General features: G+C 36.3%; 2 protein-coding genes and 1 long non-coding RNA gene across 11 annotated transcripts in view; 2 read left to right on the top strand and 1 right to left on the bottom strand.

Moving 5' to 3' along the window:
- Positions 1-13,766, top strand: part of MTHFD2L (methylenetetrahydrofolate dehydrogenase (NADP+ dependent) 2 like) — a 145,643-nt gene extending 131,877 nt beyond the window's left edge. For 3 of the 7 annotated variants that reach the window (XR_014244010.1, XR_014244011.1, XR_014244012.1), the window contains 2 exons: positions 1,182-1,499; positions 12,399-12,509. Coding sequence is in view for 4 of the 7 variants with exons in the window: in XM_082390266.1 (XP_082246392.1) it covers positions 12,399-12,511 (113 nt within the window). In the remaining 3 variants the exon portion in view is untranslated. The other 4 variants (XM_082390266.1, XM_082390262.1, XM_082390263.1 and 1 more) reach the window with 3 other exon arrangements.
- The window catches only part of LOC309627955, a 166,729-nt gene that overhangs the window by 83,413 nt on the left and 59,501 nt on the right, over positions 1-23,815 (bottom strand). The gene's annotated exons all lie outside the window — the stretch shown is intronic.
- The window catches only part of EPGN (epithelial mitogen), a 33,442-nt gene continuing 25,740 nt past the window's right edge, over positions 16,114-23,815 (top strand). The window contains exons 1-4 of the mRNA XM_082390324.1: positions 16,114-18,933; positions 19,466-19,555; positions 22,287-22,407; positions 23,139-23,291. Of these exons, the coding sequence (XP_082246450.1) occupies positions 18,891-18,933; positions 19,466-19,555; positions 22,287-22,407; positions 23,139-23,291 (407 nt within the window). The 5' untranslated portion in view covers positions 16,114-18,890. The remainder of the gene's footprint in view (positions 18,934-19,465; positions 19,556-22,286; positions 22,408-23,138; positions 23,292-23,815) is intronic.

The raw sequence follows: 23,815 nt of genomic DNA, 5'->3' as shown, positions 1-23,815 counted from the left end.
ACAGGATAACCCTGGTTTTCTGAATGGCAAATAGACCTTAGAGAGTTGAGGATATAAATTTGGTGCCTGTTAAGAGCCCACTGTAATTATCCAGGTAAGAAATTATCCAAGATGGGGTGTGGCCCAGGGTGGTAATGGGTGAAAGTATTAAGAGGTAGTTAGATGGTAGATAAAATTTAAAAGGAGAGTTAGAATGGTTGGCTAACTGATTAGATATAAAAGGAAGAGGAGAATTATTTATGACTCTAAGAGTTTTCAAATAGGCAAGAGTGAAGGTACCTGTTCTAGAATCCTTTTGAGATGAGTCTGAAAGGATCAATGAATTTCATCTATTTATGTGTATATAGGGCAGAAAATGGGAGAGGAAAAAGGGGCTCTTTCCATGTGAAGGGAACAGCAGATCAAAGGCAAGGAGGAAAAATTACAAAAGGCCTTATGTACTCAATAATAGGTCCAACATTGTTGAATGAGGAAAGTATGATATTCTAAATAATCGTGATTTGGCCCCAAATAGCTGTAGCTTTACCATGATTTCTTCAAAAGAATCTCCACTGGACAAATCTCTCCTAGAGCAAAAAGAACCCTATAATTTGGGACTCCATCTGGTCAGAATTATTCCTCAAAATTCCAACCCAATAGGCAAAATATGAGGACAGAAGAGTGTCTAGAATTACATAGAAGGTACCATTCTTCTGAGAAACTACTATAAAGGAAACTAGTATAAAACTCCCAGAGTGCTTTTAAAGCAGCTTTTCATCTGTATTTTCTCTTCTTTTACTACAGTTGCTTGCAGATGTCTTATTTTTTATGCATAGTACTGTACATTCAAAACCTGAGAGTTACCTTTTACTCCATGCTGTTTTTATATTATGTACAACCTTTCATAAAAGATTATGATTTGGAGTTAGGGTGATTTAGGTTTGAATTCTAGCTCTGTTGCTTAAAACAATTATGATCTTGGCAAATCACTTCACCTCTCTGAGACTTGATTTTATCATCTGAAAGACTGAGATAAATAATACCTATCTTATAGAGTTGTTATGAAGATTAAACGAAATAATCACCTCACCTGAGCTAATGTATGTGACTTGCTGAGCATAACACCTGGCAGAAAACAGTGTATGTTTGTGTTTGTGTACATGCACATTGTTCAGCCTTTCTCTCCATTCCCACTAGAGCAGCAGTCCCCAACTTTTTTGGCACCAGGGACCAGTTCCAGTTTCGTGGAAGACAGTTTTTCCATGGACAAGGGAGGAAGATGGTTCAGGCGGTAACTCGAGCAATGGGGAGTGATGGGGAGCGGCAGATGAAGCTTCACTCACTCGCCCACCACTCACCTCCTGCTGTGCGGCCTGGTTCCTACCAGGCCACGGACTGGTCTGCAGCCCAGGGATTGGGGACCCCTTCACTGGAGTACTAATCCGGAAATATGTAACTTCACATTTCAATTACCACCCAGCTCCTCATTACTTTTCTGGCCTCAGCTCTCTTCTGATCAGGTATGTTTTCACCCAACAGTCATATGAATAACTTTAAAGCGCTCATGATTATCCCCATCTTCTCCAAACTCCTGTAGTAGATCTCAGTCTGCCTCTATTCTTTTTGCTCTTAATCCTATACTACCTTGCACTTTTATTTAGTTGTTCCCTACTAAATTGTATGCCTCTGTAACGTAAGCTTCTTGTCCTACATTTCTTTTGTCTCTCCATCCCATACCAGGTCTCAGCCTTCTTAGTCATATCATTGGTCATTTGTATGATCATCCTCGATACTTATAAATCTCTTGTGTCACTCTTACATTACAGAAGCCATTCCTTATAGTTGCCCTAATGGGAACAAAATCTCCCACTCAAGATGGCATCCAACACATTATTAATCTACAGAAACCCAGATTCAGTAGTGATACATCCACTGAGTCATACATTGATTTGCTCAGCACATATTTCTCACTCAACAAACCTTCCGGGTACTAGGGATATGGCCATGCACAGAGAGACAAAGTCCCTGCTCTCACGGAACTTATATTCTCTAGATTATTTGTCAAAGTAAGCTTCTTTTGGAAGTGGTTTTGGTACTACTTATTCCAAATGTGTGTTCTACAACAGGGGTCCCAACCCCTGGGCTGTGGACTGCTAGCAGTCCTCCGGCCTGTTCAGAACCAGGAGGTAAGAGGTGGGCGGGGGAGCGAAGCTTCATCTGCCGCTCCCCATGGCTCACATTACCACCTGAACCATCTCCCCCTCCCCCCGCCCCTGCCCCCCCCACCACCTCGTCCCTGGAAAAGTTGTCTTCCACAAAACCGGTCCCTGGTGCCAAAAAGATTGGGGACCGGGGGACCACTGTTCTACAGGATGGGAAAGTAAGAGCATGTTACCAGTTTCTATGGAAATAAGACTATTTTGGAATGATATCACTTTTAGAGAACTATTAATCTGTGATGACATTGTAAAGAACCAGAATTAGACTGGCTCTCTACCAACTCAGCTTCCGTGTTAATCATTTTAATTTGATGATATGTGTCTTAGTCAGTTTGGGTTGCTATAACAAATTACCATAGACTGGGTGGCATAACCAACAAGCATTTACTTCTTACACTTCTGGACACTGGAAGTCCAAGATCAGAGTGCCATCATAGTCAGGTTCTGGTGAGAACCCTTCTGAATTACAGACAGCTAATTTCTCATTGTATCTTCACATGGCACAAAAAGCGAGAGTTCTCTGGGGTCTTTTTTTTTAAAGAGTATTAATTCCATTCATGAGGTTGGAACCCTCATGACCCCTAATCATCTCCCAAAGGCCCCGCCTCCTAATACCATCACACTGAAGGGTAGGATTTCAACATATGAATTTTGAAGAACACAAATATTCAGTCAAAAACAACATGGTTGATCAGTCCAACTCAAAATATCAGCTCTTTGTGGTAAATGATTACAAGGTAGCTCAAAAGTTCAGCTTTAGTATAAAAGAAGATCTAACACTGTAGCCCAGAGGTGATCTCTTCCAGTCATTTTTTAAAAAGCTGATAGAAATTGGTAAAAGCCTCTGTTAGAGAGACTGTTACTAATACTGTGGTCATAGTGCTACATATGTCATTTCAGAAAGCAGGTAGAACCACTGATGGTCACTATGAAATCCCTACCAGTGAGCCAATTGCCACCTTGTTACTTACAACATGGACAAGATGCTTACTGTGAAGTCTAGGTCTTTGAAATCAGGTCAACCTTTAGAGACATTCTTTTTAGTAGAACGTATTTGACATTGAATGATCTATCTTTATAGAGCAGAGTGGAAGTTGAAGCACAAAAAGGCCGTCTACCAGAAGAGGAGAAGTGCCTGATGCCTCTGCAAATCTTTCTTCTTTTATACTGAAAGATGAGAGTTTTTTTTTGTTTTTTTTTTTTGTAGTTGTTTCTCAGGACCTTTTAAAAATAAAAATATCTATGGAAGGGAAATTTTATCTCCTAGTGTCTTGGGTTGATTATGACAGACTACTGGGATCAAGACCCCGCCAATTTTGAGAAGACTCCAAACACCCTATCTAGTTTACAGATTTGCCAATCTATTGTACGAATGTTCAGAAGCTTGAGGAAAAGGATTGGGTAGGAAAGTAAAAGGACTGGGGAGAATGACAGGAGTAAATGATAATTTTTTGTAAAGGAAGTCATGAAAGGAAGATATTTTTAGTCATGTTGATAGAGTACTAGAAATATCCTAGCAGTGATTCCCTACTCCTGCCCACCAAAATAGAAACTGGCAATGATGGCTGACACCATTCATGGTCAGAAAGGAGGTTCCTCTGGTGGGTCATAGACAGAGTTTGTAGAAAACAATTTCAAAATTTCATTGGGTGATTGATTTGCTATTTGGCTCCATTGAAAGCCTTCCGAGTTGTATGAGTGGCAGTTTTAGATATTCATATCTATGATACAGTAGCTGGATATACGTAGATTTGATTTAACATAAGGAGAAAAGTAACTAAAGCAAAAAAAAAAAAAAACGAAAAGGCTTAGCCATCTTACCCATTCAGGTAATACAGTAAACAGGTGAAGGAAGTCTTTGTAAGTACAACTTATAGAAATGTGACCAGAGTCTCATATTCTTGTCCCCAGTAGAGCATTAATCCTGTCTGTCCCATTAATACCCCACTGGGTGCCATGATAATGAATATCTTAATATATATATAAAAAAAAACCTTGTAGAAACCCCAGGAATCAGGCAGCTAGGTAAATGCAAGAGAAAGCATAGTAAATTGTCTCTGGGGCACCTGATTCCTCGTTGCCTTGCAAGAATTCAGTGGTGAGCCATTCACTTCTCAAGGAGCCCTTTACTCTGTCTGGCTCATCATGCTCTCAAGTGCCATTTTTTTTATCAACCATATGAGAAAGTACAGTGTTTTCCATACTATCTCCTGAGTCATAATATTTCTCCAGTCTTATGCCAGTCAGGTTTTTCTGGTTGTTATTCATGCACTTCATTTTCCTGAAGCGTGTCTCCCCTTCATTACAGTGGATATATTTGAGACGTCATGCCTAAATGCACTGCATTTAGAAGCAAGGGGAAATCTCCAAGCATTTAATTTAGGCAATTGCACATGTATAGGAGGAGGCTGAAATTCACATGAAAGGAATGAGGAGTTTTTCTTCTGCTGCTCGTTGCCACAGATAAGGAATCATCCCTTTTTCCTTTTGGAGAAGGGGGTTGGTTTTAAAAATTAGTTGTAGCATTGTTGGAAATCTGACATGGGCTATAGAGTACTTCGTTGAAAGAGACAGAGAATTGGACAAAATATAAAGGGAAATAAAACAATGCTACAGGAACTTGAGATATCAATTCCTCCTCTTCCACCCAAAAATAGATTTATAAAGCACAAATATATTCTTTGACTTTGCCAGAATATACAATTTCCAAACTGTATTAGCGAAATTAAATTCTGTTTAGGTACATATGGAGATTCCATTATTTGGGAACTTTGGACTAGTATATCATGTACTGTAGCAGAAATTCACTATCTGCCTAAGAATTAGTGAGTCTTCCTAACAAAGTATTTTAGATGAGAGTTATTAAGCTCAGGCCCTGGGAACGTGGGAACGTAAATTTTCCAGAGGAAATAATGACACAGAACACGCAAGCCAGAGACACCCTGTGGTGAAGCATGGGTTGCTGGTGCCAAAAGGTTAATGATCACATACTTCTTCCTTTATTCCTACCTTAATTGTTAAAAGGCATTTTAATGTCCCTTATGTTGTTATAAGTATCCTTCATTAGTAATATTTCCACACCTTGTGTCACCCCTGGATTTTTTTGAGGCACACACATAAACTGAACACCTAGTTTCTTTCATCATCCCTCTCATCACCTCAAATTTTAAACATGAATATCTTCTGCTCCATACCTATTCTTCTTATCATGACATTGAAAGATGGTTGACTTCAAGTAAGAAATGTTGTAAATTATGTCAAGCGAAACCTGTGTTAATTCTTCCCTTTAGAAATCTGAAGCCAATAACATGATAAAAAGTAGATGTCTCTATAGTGGAGAAAAGGGAGCACAGCAGATTAGATATATATTCCAGGCTGAAAAAGGATTTCTTGAATGATAATTTAATAGCATTCAAGAACCTGAAACTTTATGAAAATACAACATGAATTTCTCCTTTAAATTTTCTTCTGAAAATTATTTAGTAGCATACATTTTTCTCTCCAATTTCTCATCTTGCAAAACTGGTTATTCTTAAATATATAAATGCCTAGGTTCATTCACAAAAGATATTTTTTTAAAAGCTCATTCACCCAGAACACAGTAACTACAGCTGCCATCACCCAGTCTAAGTTTCCTGACCCCTTACTTCGGGGTCATGCAGCCCCTGACCACCTTCCTAGCCTCATCTCTTTCTACTTTCTGTTTCCACCATGTGCTTCGGTCATAATGAACTTCTTTGAGCTCCTCCATTGCATCAGCTTCATTGTCAAGTCCAAAGTTCCTTTGCTTTTATTATTCCCGATGTTTGCATTGCATTCTCTCCTTCTTTCTTACCCCCTCAGACATCCATAAAATCTTGAAGATTTTCTGCCACTTTACAAATATTTCTCTGACCCCCATTTGATTTGGGGTGCTCCCACAGGAACCAGAATTTGTTCCCATCTTAGCACATCTCACTTCATGTTGCTATTGATACTTTTGTGTTCTCCCTTCTCTGCCCCAGATGATAAACTGATCTCATTAGAAAAATGTACACAGAACAGGTAGTTTCCCCATTTGACTTATCCTGCCTCAGAATATTTTTTTTCCAAATTTTTTTTCCAAATTTTATAAACAACAAGGTCCTACTGGAAAGCACAGAGAACGATATTCAATATCCTATGATAAACCATAATAGAAAAGAATATATTTTTTAAAAGTATGTATATATGTATAACTGAATCACTTTTGTATTGCTGTATAGCAGTAGTTAATACAACATTGTAAATCAACTATACTTCAATAAATAAAAATAAAAATACTTTAACCATTGCTCTTAGGCTAATGCCCCAGATTTTTAGCATTGTCTGCTGGGCCCTACATGAGCTAGACTCTTTCACGTCATCTTCTGCACTCTTCACTTGTGCATGCCAGCCCTGCTGGCCTTCTTGCAGTGTTTCCAGGAGTTCACGCCATTTTCTGCCTCGGGGAAAGTTATTTCCACCTCATCACAAACACTGTTCCCCAACCAAGAACACTGTCTACTCACCTCTCCATTTCACGTGGAAAAGTTTGGTTCATCCTCTGATTTCTGGACTTGGCAGAGATACACCACATGTGCTCAGGCTCAGTTAGGTCCTCCCAGCACGTTCACAGTGCAGTAAGCATTTTGTTTGTAGGATATTTCATAGCCTTAGCTCAGTTACTACTTAGGTAATTATATTTGTAATATATAGCCCCCAACTAGACTGTAAGTTCCAAGGGGCAGTGACTGTGGCTGTCTTTCTCATGAAACTTTTGCTGTAAATTTATCCGGGGCAGTTTTTAGCATGTGTGGGAACAGTGAATAATGAGGTTAGGAGAATACGCCAGGGTTAGGAAATAATGCAAACATGGATGTAGGGCCATATCATAAAAGATCCTAATTGCCATGACAAAGAATTTATATTTCATCCTAGAGACAGTCAAGATTCATCAAATGTTTATAAGCTGAAATGATCTAATCTGTGTTTTAAAGAATAAATCTGGCAGCAGGTTATATGGCTAATAAGGTAGAGACTGAAATCCAAGAGACGATTATAGTAGATTATAAAAAATGACTATACTATCTTCTGTCCTCATAAGCACATCCTCTTGGCAATGTGACTTTGCCATTCTTCCTATTCCAGGCCTTTAAATTTGAGCTTGACCATGTGACTTGCTTTGACCAATGGGGCATTCAAGTATTGCACACTGGGGTTTGCCTGGGACCTGACTGGGAAACCTGAGGCCACCATGTGAAGCAGCCTTCACTGAGGCAATGAATTTTAACCTTATTTTAAATCTACTCTACACTGTTTATATGTATAATACTCCCCCCTACCCCCACCAGTTAGAAACATCTCTCATTTCAGCAGTGATTCTCAGTGATGTGTACTGGAATCATGTGGTGGGAGGGGGCATATCTAGTTTGACTACAGTTCTCAGGAGATTCCAACATACTCTATGACTACAAACTGAAAATCACTCTACTAAGTTTCATGGATCAATGAATGAACAGTTAACGCAGCCTGGGGAGTTAACAAGTACCACTAAGAAAGTGACATTTAGCCAGATCTGAAAAGGAGGAATAAGTATTCATCAGATGGAGAAGTGCAGGAAGTATATGTCAAAGAAAACAGTATGTACAAAGGCAAATCTTGTGTCCAAAATGACTGATTTTAAATGGTAATTTCTTTCCTTTCTATACAACTGAACATACACTCTCTAATGTCTAAATCTGGCTGGTAGAGCATTATTTTTAAGGAAATCTATAGAATATACTTTGCAGGGTCAAGAATTTACAGAGAGGTCATTCAGATAAATTATCATAATTGTCACTTTTCCTCAAAATATTCTTATTTTCAGGTAACTGCTTTAAACATTATCAAGACATTTCCATCTAAATCTCATTCCCTAGAGTAAGTTCCACACAGGTAACAGTAGGATTTGGTGATTATTCTACTTGCCTCCATTGTCAGTTTCAGTAACTCTAAAATCATGTTGACTTTATGAAATTTAATCTAACTCTGGTTTTGAGATACCTGTTCATGAGCCTCTCTTGAAAGCATTGATATCAATCAAGATCTAATACCTGATTCTCATATATACAGAATTGTTAGTATTTTCCTTAAAACCCGCACATACTCCCTCACAGCAAATAAGTTTTTGAATGAAACTATTACCTAAAAATTCTTCTGTAATTGTTTTCAATGGAGCATGTAGTATACTTTTTCCTCACACATAATAGGTTTAATCTTTAATAGCATCATCTTCTACAAACAGGTGCAAACCCTTGTCTGCCCTCGGGAAAGACCAGCCAATGAGAAGTTATTCTGGTGATGTAATGCTTGTTAACTCAACTATCTCTCGGACATGATTGGGGAAGATGCTCTTCAGAGCATCAAACATGAATTGAATTTAACTCTTTCTCACATGACTGAGTTTAGCTCATAAGCCACTTCTGGTACTTCATAAACATGTCGCTTAGGACAGCCTTGAAATAGTTACGCAAAATCATTAGACTAGAGAATTTCTTTTAAGCATTGGCATCTGTACCCATTGGTATTGGCCAATGATAATTTCTTATCTCTCTTGAGAAGTCACTTCCATATCTTTGTCCTTATGTAAATAGACAAAGAATACATTAACACTAGCCAGCAGCAGAAAAATTTAACATTTCTTTCTCAGATGTAGAACCTAATGAAAATCAAATTAAACGGAATAGAGATCTTATATTTTTAAAATCAGATTCATCACAGTCTGCCTCTCATGACTGTGTACAAACTTCATCTTCACATCTGCCCAGTTTATTTCAAAGATAAAAATATTTGAAACAAGTATTTGTATAACCAGGTGTGTTCACAGTGATGTAATAAACTTCTGCCTAGTGAGTAATTTACAGGGCTCTGTTGATGCAACTAAATGCTTATGAATGTCCAGAGAAGTCCTCGCCCAGGTCAGGTAAAGACCCATTACCTATCACATAGTCTAATTCTATGAAGTGATAGACAGGACAGGATAAATGTGTGTTAGTTTCCACAGTAAAGTGTGCAAAACTACAGACACAGAGCTACAAATTTCGGGCAGGTATTATTTCATGCAACAGCTTATTCTCATTCCCTATTCCTACACCTCAAACCTCACTTTTTGAGCAAAAGAATGCAATAGTAAGCATTTTGTGAAAAACATAATTTGAAAGAGGAGGGTATAATACCAGATCAGTGGTTTATCTGATCTGAATCTCACCCAAGAAAGAAAGCAACTCAAACTGCTAAGCCAGCTGAAATTTGAAGTGCTGGATATAATTCAAAGATGATGAACTAAGAGTACTCACAGTAAAATTGTAGGAAAATTACTATATTAGAACTTTCCCCCCCCCCCTTTGTTTCTTTTTTCAAAATATCCTCTTAACCCTTTGAGAAAACTGAGTTAATTTGGGGCACATGAGCCCTTCTTGGGCCTTGTCAACTTGTTCAGGTCATGGTAATACAGTTGCATTGGGATGAGATAGAATTATGGAATCATAGAATGATTCAAACCTAGCTGTGAATAATGTCTCTACCATATTAGAAAATGGTAAGTCACTTTAACTTCAGTGAGCCACACTTTGTTCAGCTATTAAAATGAAATAATAATTAACATTAATTATTAAAATGATGTGTATAAAGTTCTTGGCAAGTAGTAAGTAGTCAACTGATAGTGGCTATGATTACTATTTTTCCATATATACATAATTCCAAGCCACTTCATTTTTCAAAGTTGAAAGCCAAATTATATAAAAAATTATTGTATACCCAGAATGGATTTCCAATTTTATCTAACTTTTGATTGTGAAATAAACCATTTTATTTTCCATTGAAGATTTAGTTTGTACTTGATTCTTAATTTGCCATATTATTCAGTAGTATTCTATTTTTATCTATTAATATTTCAAAGTTAGTGCTCTACAAATATATGATTTTACATACTGTCAGTGTAAATAATAGTAGTATAGTACATTTCTTCTAGAGATCTGCTGAAATTTTTAAAGGCATTACTTCTCTAATCCTATAGAAAAGGTTCTGGAAGGCATTGTTCATGCCATCAAGTCAGCTTATTGGAAAATGAAAAATGCAGTTTGTCACCATCATGCAAAATATGTAGTTTGAGAATTTCAGTAAATTAACTTGAACTAAATTGTTTTGATGTTGTTTGTATCTAGTCAAAAGCACTGACATATTCTTGCAAATTGATTTTAGATTTTAAATTTCAAGGGCTATTTAGTTCACATTATCATAATTTACTGAATGCCTCACCTGTGTATGGAGAAGTTCTCAGATTAAAAATGACAACAATAATCACCACGAGACTTAGTTTCTGCCTTCTTGGTGCCGGTGTCTAATGAAAGGAACAGCACAGCGTGGTAAATTCCATAACAGAGTTTGGTATAAAGTGACTGGAAACATAGATAATGGTGCTTTTACTTCAATGCTGGAGGGGTGAATTTTTGAGAAAAATGATGGCCAGGTAACATTTTATTGGCTTTTAAAGAATAATAAGGAATTTCTTATTTGGGTAAGGTAGCAGCGTATTCCAGGTGGAAGGAATAACGAGAGCAAAGGAAGAAAGGAATGATAATTTGTAGCTATTTATGAAAATAGCTGTTGACCTAGCCTAGTGTTTCTACAGCATAGAGTACATTGGATAGAAGTATGGCGGGAAAAGGACATGCTTCATGTATAGAGACACGTTTTGGAAAACTAAAATATTACCTTCTAAATCACAGCATTCTTATCTTTTCTTTGTTATATGCCATGAGAAGATTCGTGATATACACTAGCTGGATTTTGTGTGTGTGTGATGCCTTCAAGCTTATCTGGACTTTTCTTCAAGTAAAAGAATATTATTCCTTTGCTTTTCCTATTATTAAAAAATATTGCATTATACTAATACACTTAAAATAAGGTAAATGTAAATTCTACAAACCATATTTCAAGAAGGCAATATAAATTGTGCAAAAGTAATGCTTAATTAAGATTTAGGAAACATCTACTGATTTCGTTTATGTAGAAGCATATACGAGCAAACTTGTAAAGGCAATACATCTAACTAGCATGTGATTGATAAGGTCAGAGTATGCATTAAAGAAGTATTGTCTATGCTAACTTTGTACTAAAAGAGTTATCTGGGAAAAGTTCATTGTTCTTATTCACATGGTGAAACACTAAACCAGTAGGTCAATTCATGAAACCATTCACCTGTAATATTGTGGGTGTGAGAACATTCTTAAATAAAACTTGATGAAAATTCTCTGCCATTTTCTTTGAGTATATTCACTGAATAAGAAGTCTTCATTCATACCTTAGAACAGGACTATGTGTATTTGCTCAGTTAATTTTAATGTGTTTAATGATTTTTATTAGACTTGCACTGGAATGTATTATCCACATATACGTGATGCTGTTTTTATAACAGGACTATTCTAATTTAACGGATGATGTGTGCTGGACTATCTATATCCTGTATCCCCTTTGTGACCAATATCATGTATTTTAGAAGTAGTTAACTGGAATTACATGTAGTTGGATCAATCATGGGTTATAGATTTTCATTATGTAAAACTAACTGAGCTGCGTAGAGATTCATCCTACAGTGTTGGCCTCATGGTGTTCTTTCTATACACATTAGATATCATACACAGAAGTGTGTGTGTGTGTGTGTGTGTGTGTGTGTGTGTGTGTGTGTGTGTGTTATAGTCTACTTCATTCTAAAAATGATTTGAGGATGTTAGGGTTATATGTGTAATGCAGAAAAATCCACTGTATTCTGTTAATTAAACAAGGGAGCCATTAGACTGAGATGGCTCTAATGCCCTGGCTGCCTATGTAAGCAAACCAAAATCTAGGCTTGTAGATTTTGCCTCAAGGTTACAAAATCAAAACCCAAGGACAACCAATCACAAACAGCCAACTAGGCTTAAAGCTATAACCAATCAATGATTTCCTTTCTTTGCTTCCACCTTTTCTCTGTAAGTCTCTCCTGTCGGTGGAAGCTTTCCTAGCTATACTTCAGGTTTGGCACTGCCCGATTAGACTCCATTTTTGCTCAAATAAACTCTTAAATTTTTAAAATGCTTCAGTTTTAACAGTTCAGTATGTTTAAAAATATGAAATTCTCAGAAAAAATAAAAAATAAAGAATCCTTTCTGTTTCCTCCATCAGCTGTTAAGAAGAAGGCTAGCTTTATCACTCCAGTTCCAGGAGGCGTGGGACCCATGACAGTGGCAATGCTTCTCAAGAACACCCTTCTGGCAGCTAAAAAAATCATTTACTAGATCACATGAAAGAATAAAGCAAACTGAAGTCATGCTACGTATCTATTTGACAAAAGGCAAAAACCTTTATATTTTACTACAAAGCTATTTCTACGTTGTATTTATTTTTTCACAGATGGAATCACTGTGGATCAGATGATTCACACAATCTTATGCATTTCCTGCTAATAATTACTGAATATTTTGAGTGGATATTGAGTTTTAGGAAAAAAAACCAAAACAACTGCAATGAAAACTTTGGTAACAATTGTTTATTTTGTGATTAATATTTGTTCATAATGTTAAAACTAATACAGGGCTCATAATAAACGCATATATTTTTGACACAAATATCACAAATAGTGTGTTTTCAACAAACATTTTGTCAGACAAATAAGCTCCCTTGTAAAATGTAATTTAGGTTTTACCATAATCATGCCCAATTTTTATATATTTTACGTACTATATCATATGATGAAAAAGAGTTTATTTGCTAAAGGAAAGATAAAATATTAAAAATAAACTTTTGACCTCATATACTTCCCAAATGCATCCTACGAGGCATACTAATGAGAAATGATGCTCCATTCAAGGAAAGAAAAACATGCAAGGAAGGCAAAAAATGCAGTGCTACTTGGAAAGGTACTGATTATTTCAAGTGGTGAATTACTAATTGCCAAGTAAAAATGCAATAAGAATGTGTTAGGTTTACATGTAATTTCTTTGTTCTTCTAGAAAAATATTTGGACAATACCTTCCTTGAAGAATAATGGAAACTCCAAAACCAAACAAATATACAAAACAAAACTAAGGTTGTATTTTCCCACAAATATCAGGAAAATACAATATAGTATGAATGAGGACTTCATTAAAGAATAGAAGTTATGTTTGTTCACAAATCTAGAAATCTAATAGAAAAATATGACACAACGCGCCCAAGCTAAGCCTTAGGATATGACTAAAAATCTATTGCTTTGTTACTCACAGTTCTTCCCTCTTCTCTTATAGCATTTGGTTCTCAAAGTAGATGCCATGTTTCTAACACAATTTAAATTAGAAAAAACATGTGACTGTCGGTTGAAGGCTATTTTGAGATTACCCTGAGCATATAATTTTATTGCTTTCAGGCCCAAATCCCAGTCTGTTTATGTACCAGTAATGATTCTTACCCAATGCATGTCTTTATTAGTGTATACTCTTGATCATTTGTGTGAAAATAGACTAGATGTTTATAATTAATATTTCAACTGTATAATAAAACCAATTTGGAAAGGAATACCTGTCTTCTTTTTCTTTAAGCTATCTATAAGTTTCTTTGTTCATATTTTTGTTATCTATTTCTTCAGAGCATGCTGGGGAAATGTACAAGTTCCTCAAACATGAAAGAAAAGGTTCTATAGCCCATTCCAGACCAATCTTTGTCTAATAACCCTGATAAAAGTTTAAATTCAAAGCTCCCAAGCTAACATTTCAGAAAGACCCTCTTTTTAATATTTAAGTGCCCCAAGTTCCCAAAACAAACATAATGACCCAAAATACATTTACATGGAAAAGGTGAAGTCTGTAATTTTGAGCTTCTTCCTCCCCCACCCCAAATGCAGGAGTTATTTTTTAGAAATATTTTTCCCCTTTGGTGAGGCTAAAATTCAGGAGTGAGCCTTTCCAGAGACCAATTAAACCACTATAAAGGAAAAATTATTCTAACATTTGTTAAAAATATAAGGACAACTTTATTCAGGACTATTGCAATGGGGTCGAGACTATCACAATAGAAGAGATTGAAAACTCCAAATATAGCTGCGACAGCAATGGATTTATAGGCAATGGAGAGAGTGAGGGGATCAGTAGATGGAAAATTACTAAGAGGAACTTGATTAGATAACAAGGCTAGAGGGATTCTTGTTAAACTAGCTTACCAGGATTCTTGTTAAAGTTAGGCCAGATATCAAGGGTGGGAGATAGGGAACTTGATCAGATATGGCAGGGACAAGGGTGCAAGGAGCAGGGCAGGGGGATTCTCCATAAACTAACTTAGCAGATTTCTTTGCTAAAACTGGGCTCAACAGGCTAAGTTGATGCCTAGTTGAGAAAAGGACTAGGAGGAGTCTAACTAAAGTTTGGTCAAGAAGGAAGCCTTTGTCAACACATAAAGGAAAAAAAGTTGGTTCATTGGTATCATGACTTTACTTGTGCATATTTGGGGTCTATAAAAGACATATGATTGTCTTGTGGAGGAGGTTTGGAGAAGTAAGTTCTCTTCTCCTACATGTATCTGTAAAAAGGACCCTGAAGAATTAATGAGGATTGAACAATAACATGAGAACATGGAGGTGAGAATGAGCTTAGCATATATATATGAAAGCAAGGGCTACAGTCAGACTGAAATGAAAAGTGTGTTGCAGAGTGGTGGAAATACAGCTGGATAACAGCAGAAATAGATTAGAGAAAGCCTGGATAAATCAGAATTTAGACTCTATTTAGTCAGTGATGAGAGTTGTAGTTAAAGCCTAGAAGACGTTATCACTGATTATCATGAGGAAGTTGTAAAGAGGAGCTTATTTTGGAGAAGAGATAATATGTTCAGTTTGACATGTTGAGTTTGAGGTGATGACATAATATATAAATAAAAGTCCTGACATAGTATCAGTCTGGTATGAGAATAATTCATGGCTAGTGATGAAAACTTAAGATGCATCAACATGTGTTAACCACTAAATTCCTAACCTTGATTGACCACTATACACACCCTGCATCTTTCTACACTTGTTTGATAGTAACAGCTGTCTTTAATTGAGCACCTATCATGTGCTAAATGCTTTACTTTTTTGTTATTGTTGTTACTGACAATCCACATTTGATATATGAGGAAATCAATGCTTGAGGTTATTAAAAAGTCTCAGCAAAGGCCAAATGGATAGCAAAGGTAGAACTGGAATTCAAAGAAAGGTCTGTTAGGATGACGTGAGCCAGAACCCACTCTCTTTTCATTCTATCACTCTACCTCCCCTCAGTGCCCACCTCCCCTGCCACCTAGAATTCTTTCTCTTATCACTATATGTCTAAATTCTATTTGCTAATTAAGATTCACTTCAAACGAAACTCATCCATGAGAAATGCTGTGAGAGTTTGACCAAGTCCCACCGCTGAACTCTTATACACATTTATGTACACATTCATGGCAGTCATCCGTCTCTACCCAGCACTGTAGTTATGTATGTACTTTCCTTAGCCCCCTCTAGTTCTTTGAGGTCAGAGTCCATGCAGGATTTTTCTATTTGTCTTACAAACATTACATGTTACAGGCATAAAATGGTTTATGAATGGATGAATGGCAACTGAATTCCTGAGAATTACAGAATAAGTTTAGAGAGAGATAAGCAATGGGCTGATGACCATTTCCTGCCAATGTCCAGCAACAAATTTTGGCTGTTAGTGAAAGAACAAGAAAGAAAAAGGGGACTTCCCTGGTGGCGCAGTGGTTAAGAATCCGCCTGCCAATGCAGGGGACACGGGTTCAAGCCCTGGTCCGGGAAGATCCCATGTGCGGCAGAGCAGCTAACCGTGTGCGTCACAACTACTGAGCCTGCACTCTAGAGCCCATCAGCCACAACTACTGAAGCCCACGTGCCACAACTACTGAAGCCCACGCGCCCTAGAGCCCATGCTCCGTAACAAGAGTAGCCACCGCAATGAGAAGCCTGCGCACAAGGAAGAGTAGCCCCTGCTCGCTGCAACTAGAGAAAGCCTGTGCATAGCAACAAAGACCCAATGTAGCCAAAAATAAAATAAATTAATTAAATAAATAAGTTAAAAAAAAAAGAAAGAAAGAATAAAAAAGGAAGGAAAAGAGAGGAGAGATGAAGAAAGGAAAGGAGGGGAAAGAAAGGGAAAGTAGGAGAAGGGAAGGAAAAAATAAACTTAATGGCAAGGGAAGGGAAGGGAAGGGAAGAGAAGACACTTCCAGAGATGCTTATGACTAGGGAGAGATGAATAAACTAAAAAGACAAAAAATGGTCAGAGGGAAAAATGATAATGGGGTGCTGCAGCTCTTAGCCTTCTTTCTCACTCTAACATGTATCAAGAATGAATACAAATATCCGTGAGGCCATGTTACAGTACCCACCTCTCCCATTCTTCAGGATTGCAGAAGGACTCCCTGATGACAGGATTGAAGATGTGAAGATAGGAGATTTTCCTATAGAGAGTGTAAGTGGGATTCATCATGATGAGTCCCAGAGGAAAAGAAACATATGGGATGACTTGGAGCTATTTTCTTAAGCTCAAGTGGTAGATGAGTTTCTATATTATATGGCTTAATTCACCAGAGTGGAGAAACATCTAGAGAGACAGTGGTCCACTTCTCTCAGCCCAAACATGTGTAAAAGCCATAATTCGTTTGTTTAGATTCTTATGGTAAGGTAATTTACTTAAATCTTGATCTTAGGAGACAATCTGAATTTCTCTAAGGTCAGTATACTGACTCCTACCAGAGGACACAGCTGGGGAACTGGAGAGGGCGTATGATCTGGAATCTGAACATGGGCTCAAGTCCTGACTCTAGGGTGTGTCCTTTGGCAAGTCACTTAATTCTTTTGAGTCTTCATTCTTTATTTGTCATATGGGAATAAGAATAAGGCCTGTTGTTTATTTCTTTATTCACTCAAGACAGATTGATTGAGTATACTCTACACTATATATTAGGCACCGGATTTGTTGGGGCCGGGATTACTGAAGACAGAATTGAGATATGTGTGAAAACCTTCTGCAAAATGCAAAGCACTGTCAAGTACCAGTTAACAGTTACTATAAAGATGGTTGTGGTACTATGTCCCAGTCTTAGAAATAAATATATTTAACATTAGACCTAGCATCTTCCTCCTGAAACTGCAATTGGTTGTGGTTTATTTAATCCTTTGTAAATGATTTTTCCTTAAATTCTTACCAGTGATACAGAGATGATTATTTGACTTATAATTCAAATATGATTTGCTTGGGAAAAACTGTATCCAGAACTTGTCTTAATAATAAATAGTTTTTTAAAACTCCACGAAAGTAGGAATATGAACTGTAGGCACATGTAAAGCAAGCCAAGTATACTCTTTTAACTTTAAAAGGATGACTCTGTGGCAAGCGATTGCCCAAGGTATAATGAGTTCAACAAGCTCATTCTTGTGTGATTTCTAAAGCCAAATTCATATTTGAATAGTGAAAGGGATCCTTTCCGGTAAACTGAATTTGCTGGGTGGACGTAATGCAAATGACAACCTATCTTGACTTAAACAGGTTTTTAAGGTACAGAAAATATGAGCAACTGAAATTCCTGGTAGAAAGGTGAAATACCTCAGCAAAACATATTTATAAATTGTTTATAATAATTTGGGGCAAGTGAAAAATTTATGGAAGTTCCTATAGTCACAAAAAGTAATAGCAATAATTACATATTTGGGCCTTAAAAGTGGTACTCTAATAATCATAAGTAGATTAATAGTAAGAAAAATTTGAATGTTGTATTAAACTAAAAGCTTTCTATTCATTAGATGTACCAAACATAAATATTTTAAATATTTTAATTTTACCTTAATGGAGATGACATTATTATTATTATTACTATTATTATTATCATCATCATCATCATCATTATTTTAGTGCTTTACTAGAGCCTAATCATTGGAGCACATACTTAAGAACTGTAGTTCCTAAAACTCAGTAGCCTATTCCATTTACTCAGAAAAATAAATGGCAGAATGACATAAATGTAAATCTTATGCTCTTAAAAACAATTATTTTTACAGAAATTGAAATAGTAAAACTAAGTAGCAAAAACCAAAATGGAATATTAAACCTTTATTTTTACACACATTTAATTGTTCTCTCCTGCCCATAAATTACAAAATATCTTGATTTGCAGTGGAACCCAATCTGTACTGAAAAGTAGTGTAACTGACTGCAGCTTCAGAGATATTTCTTTTATGAACAGGTTAAGATGTTTCCTAGTTTGGAAATATCAAAACTCCCCTTTCTTGGAATCTTTTATAGGTCACTATCGACTTTGGAGCTGGGATAATTCTGTTCACACCAAGGGGGCTTTTCCTGAATTCAGATTCTTTTTTGTTGTTTTAAGTATGTTTACAGACACTATTATGCCCACAGGTAACAGGAAACCAGTGTTTCAAAAGAAAATTTGATCACACTGCTAGATAACACAGGTATCCTAAACAAGTATACGAACGCCTCAAGGCTTCAAGCTGCTGCCAGAAAGACATATTTTTTTGATTGGTAAGAACTGCCAGATGACGCTTCATGAAATATAAATGCAAGAAAGCCTCCGAGAGCTCAATAAAAACTTTCCACCCGTCATTGTAGGAGGATAAGAGCAAGATACTGTTAACAAGTGCAGGAAATGGCTTTCGGAGTTTCAGTATCAGTCTATTTCTTATTCAATGGTATGTCATTTCTTTTTGTCGTGTTAATTTTGTGTCATTGTAAAATGTGAATAGGATTTATGTGAATTAGTGAGGAGTTGGCTTTTAGCAGTTATTCTTCATGACAAAGATCCAAGCAAGGAATTTGTGAATTAATTTAGTTTCTTATGTAATGTATGTTCCTCTTTTAACATATTTTGACACCTCTTTTTCTGAGATCTTTATATTGTTTGTTCTATACAATTGAAGAGTAGTTGATACATATGATATGATAGCGTCCTTGTGACTGAATGAGTTTATAAAATGTATTTCTTTCCTCTTAATAATTAATGTGTTTCTACTTTCTCTAACTATAATGTAGTGAGTGGAATTGATATGCATGAGAAACTATCAGGAAACTGCCCTTGTCAGGTTATGGATTTCAAATGTAAATGAATTAAAAATAGAACAGATGTGGGACTAGATAGAATAACTTTTGATCTGTTGCTTGTATGTAGAAGGAGGTTCACCTGCTAAAGATGCCTTCCCTCCCCCCCCACCCCCTTTCACACAGCTGTGACAGCATTGACTGAAGACGCAGCCAGGACTGTAACACCCCCAGTCACAACCCAGCAAAGTAACTGGACCGTTAACAAAACAGAAGGTATTTTCTTCACACTTTTGTATTTCAAGTGACTTTTTTTTTTAATGTTTGAGAGAAATTTGGATTGTGATAAAAACAACACTGGAAATTTTTAAATATATATTTTATTATTAGACAATCTTTTATCAGGATGCTGTTAAATGGAAGTGACAGGTAAATGTGTCAGCAGAGAATTGTCTTTTTAAAAGGAGGAAGTGAAGCAAATGAGAAGAAGTTGTTTTCAGTTATGTCCTGGATGTGAAACACGCCACACTTTCTGCTTGATTCCTGCTGGGTTCCCAATAACCCATGTGCTTCCAGAGGCAGTCTGTCCCTATTTTGGCATTCTTGATGAGTGACTTTATATTTTGATCTGTGATTGTGAGCTTTGCAGCCAAATAAATTTATGGCTACCAGATGAAGCCTTAATCCACTTTCCCCCATCTTTGGAAAGATCTTTTTTCTTGTCTTTGGGGGCTTTTATTGTTGCTTTAGTATATGCTATACCTCCCAACCACTTGTATCCAATTTTTGTTGTTGATGGTGATGATATATTTTATTATTGTTATTAAAATAGCTTCTGGCCACTGTTGAGCATCAGCATTTTTCCAAACTCTTTGAACTCTTAGAGGTGAACTTGGGAAACTTGTTACCTGCCAAGACCTGTGTATCAGGTGGTTGTGATTCTCACACAAATCACATGCCACCCCCTGATGTGAAGATGGGCTTCGTGACTTAGGACCAAAGAAACACCATATCTTGCTCTCAGAGGCAGGCAAGTAAAAGAAGATCAAGTTAAATATTTTGTTTCTGAATATGAAAGATAGTAACAGTTAAGTATTCTTCATTTCACCAATAATTTTAAATTTAAAAAATTTGCTTAAAATAGTTTGCTCATTTGAGTTTTTGAATATATATCAATTTGCAAATTAAAATTAGTGTGGCTTTTAGAATAACTTTTAGCCAAATTCTTCATGTCTTTTGAGCCTTTAAACAAAGAGAAAACATCTTTGTTGAGAGAGAATACTGTAGAGAATTAAAGAAGTACAGTTTCCTCTCAGTGACATAACAGTGTGCCCATCACCACCTGTTTTCTTCCCTAATAGTGAACCACAAGGCAAATTCTCCAAGTTACAGGTAATAATTATGGACAAAAGGGATTGAATATATCACTTCAGTAGTTTTTCTTTGCTTTCTTGATGGGTGAATTTCAGTTCCCTGCTTTTCATTTAACTTAAAAATCTGAATCCAGTATCTCAGGAAAGTTTCATGAAGTTATAACTAATATTCTTCTCCTTAGAGGAAAGATGAGTCTCTAGTATATTCTTTCTTTGTAAATGTCTTCTCTCAATTCTCACATTTTCTAGTAAGTCCTGGTTCAGGCTTGGTTAATTGAACTTATTTAATCTTGAAGTAGGAAGAACCTAGCACAGTTTATAATGAGAAATTCCCACTGCCTTAGAATTAATTATCAAGATGAGAAATTAGATTTACTATACCACATTTAACAAAATGAATATGAATTTTAAGGTAATGTTGTGTGTTCTCAACCAAAATGAAGTTCTATAACAGTATCTTGTTGGTGACTTAGTACCTAAAGATTTAGTATTTTCAATATAAATAAGTATGCCTTTTTAGATCTTTTTCTCCTGAAAACAAATAAGTATGATTCTCTTAATCTACTTAGCAAGGTGAATATAATATAACATGATAACTAAGGTTGAGGAGATATGTTTATTCATAATAGTGACAAAAATAAAATGCCACTAATTCTTCTTGTGAAGAATTTAAGAATCAGTAATTAAAGTATACTAAAAAGGACTCATTTACGCTGTTTTGTCATTCCCACTGCATAAACCTCAAGGACAGTATAGGTATATGTCTTTAGTACATCAAGGAATGAAGGATGAGCATCCTGAAATCTATGTATTTTGCCACAGTACAGCTTCCCAAAGGGAAGTTTCCAATAAAGAGGCTTCTGGACACTTGACCACAAAGGTTTCGCCAAGTGTTGTCATTTGCATAGTGTTAAAGCTAGAAATCAGAACCCAGGTTTTCTAATTCCAACTCCATGGCTTTTCCCACAATATCATAATGCCTCTTAACTGAGTAAATTTTCTAATTAACATTTGAAGGTATTGTCTTAGCTATGTTAAGCCATAAGTTGTTTCTGGCTTCACCTATAGGTCATAACAATACCTCTTCTGAAATCAGTTAGGGAAAACAATCCCTTTTCCATTAGCTACTTAAGGTAGTCTGCATAAGAAGAAGGGGGGATTCTCATCTCACTCTTCTCTGGGGAATGAAAAGAAATCAAGTTCATTATCTCCCACCCATAAATCCAAATCTTCCTGAGTGCTACTTCTCAGGTGTAAAGGGGACAATGAAAAAAATTGTATTATTTCATTTGTATCCAGGCATATATTTGGGAAGCCTTGCTCAGGACAGCATGCTAAGACTAGAATCAATGCTGCCACCTTTTGGCAAACTTGTATCTCTATCTTATCACATAGTTTCCAAAGAATGGAATGATCATCAATCCACCTCCAGCCCCTAATTCATTAATATGTCTTAGATGATATTAACCCAAGCTTTGTAAATATAACCTGTCAAAGGAATCAATCAATAGTTCAAATGACAGAGCACTCAAAGAATATTCTTAAAATTAAAGGTCTTTTTGTATATGTGTTACAAATCTACCGTGGAAGTGTGACCCACCTCATCTGTTAATACTGTTATCTCCTTTTTCTAGCTGGTTACACAGAAGGACCCATAGCGTTGAGGCTCTCACATCCTTGCCTGGAGGACCACAATAGTTACTGCATCAATGGTGTTTGTGCATTCCACCATGAGCTGGAGAAAGCCATCTGCAGGTAATTGCAAAGAACTTCCCAAGCCCTAGAGATGGGAGAAGGAGAATGTATGCCTCCTTTCACATGGTGTTTCACAACATTTCCACACGCCTCCATCTTATCTAGTAAAAAAGGTACATGATCTGAACGTGATTCACCAATTCTCTTTGTATTTGAATAGCTAAGGAGTCTTTTTCTAACCTACCTAGTTCTCATTACTCAAAAATATGGTTCCTAGATTAGCAGCATCTGTATAACCTGGGAGCTTGTTGAAAATGAAGAAGCTCACACCGTACTTCAAAACTACTGAATCCAAATCAACTTTTAACAACATGCAAAGATGTTTCCAAGTTTTTACGGATAGATTATAGGATAAAATGAAACAGACTATGGCAAAAACACTTCAGGAATATAAAGTTCTAGATCAACTGAGATACCATTTTTATGATCATTGATTTGCTCAGCATCCTCCTATGAAAGAGTAGGTTAACAATTTTCTAGATCAACTCATGCAAGGGTCCTACCTTTCCCTCCTACCAATGAGGGAATTTGCATTAATACGGGGTCTTAATCAAATGATTATTGTAAAATACATGGCTTCTTCAATACATTTAATAGATTGGCTTTCATTTGGTATTGGCCTCTTTAATTTAAATCACTTTTTATTAAATTTTTTTCATTCTTCGAAATTTGTCATTTGTGTTTCTATCATAATGAGTTTTAAAATTATACATTCTTTTCTTTTTTTAAAGGTGTTTTACTGGTTATACTGGAGAAAGGTGTGAGCACTTGACCTTAACTTCATATGCTGTGGATTCTTATGAAAAATACATTGCAATTGGGATTGGCGTTGGATTATTATTAAGTGCTTTTCTTGTTATTTTTTACTGCTACCTAAGAAAGAGGTATGAAAAAAAAACAAATTATGAAGTCACTAGATACTCATTCATTTGACAAATTTTCACTAAGCCCCTACAATGTACCAGGCACTGACATATATAATTTTTTAGTGAAAATATGGCTGTAAATCTGGCAAGTTCCTGCATATTTGTTTTGATGTCTTTTCTCATAAACCCAGACAAGAGGTAAAAATTTACCCACAGTTGCAATAGGATAGTTCCAAATTACAGTTTCCCTTCATCCCCAACTCTGTCTGCCTACATCAAAGTTATAAATGTGTAGGACAGTCGGCCCACAAGGGTAAAGATTAATGTGTTTTGTGCACAATTATATGAAGTGTCAAATACCATGTCTGGCACACCATAGACGCTCAGTAAACATTTGTTGAATGGACAAATCAAAATATGAGTATTAAAGGAATGAAAATGTGTGATAAATGTGGGCCATTTTCTTCCCAGACATTAGTTGAGGGTATATTCAGGAGATACTGTCTACTGCTAAAAGCTAAACAAGATAAATTTGATCCACT

Source organism: Balaenoptera borealis (assembly GCF_965194805.1).
Source record: "Balaenoptera borealis genome assembly, chromosome: 4".
NCBI classification, from domain to species: Eukaryota; Metazoa; Chordata; class Mammalia; order Artiodactyla; family Balaenopteridae; genus Balaenoptera; species Balaenoptera borealis.
Note: the sequence above shows the minus strand (reverse complement) of the source record. Positions and strands in the feature narration are given on the sequence as shown.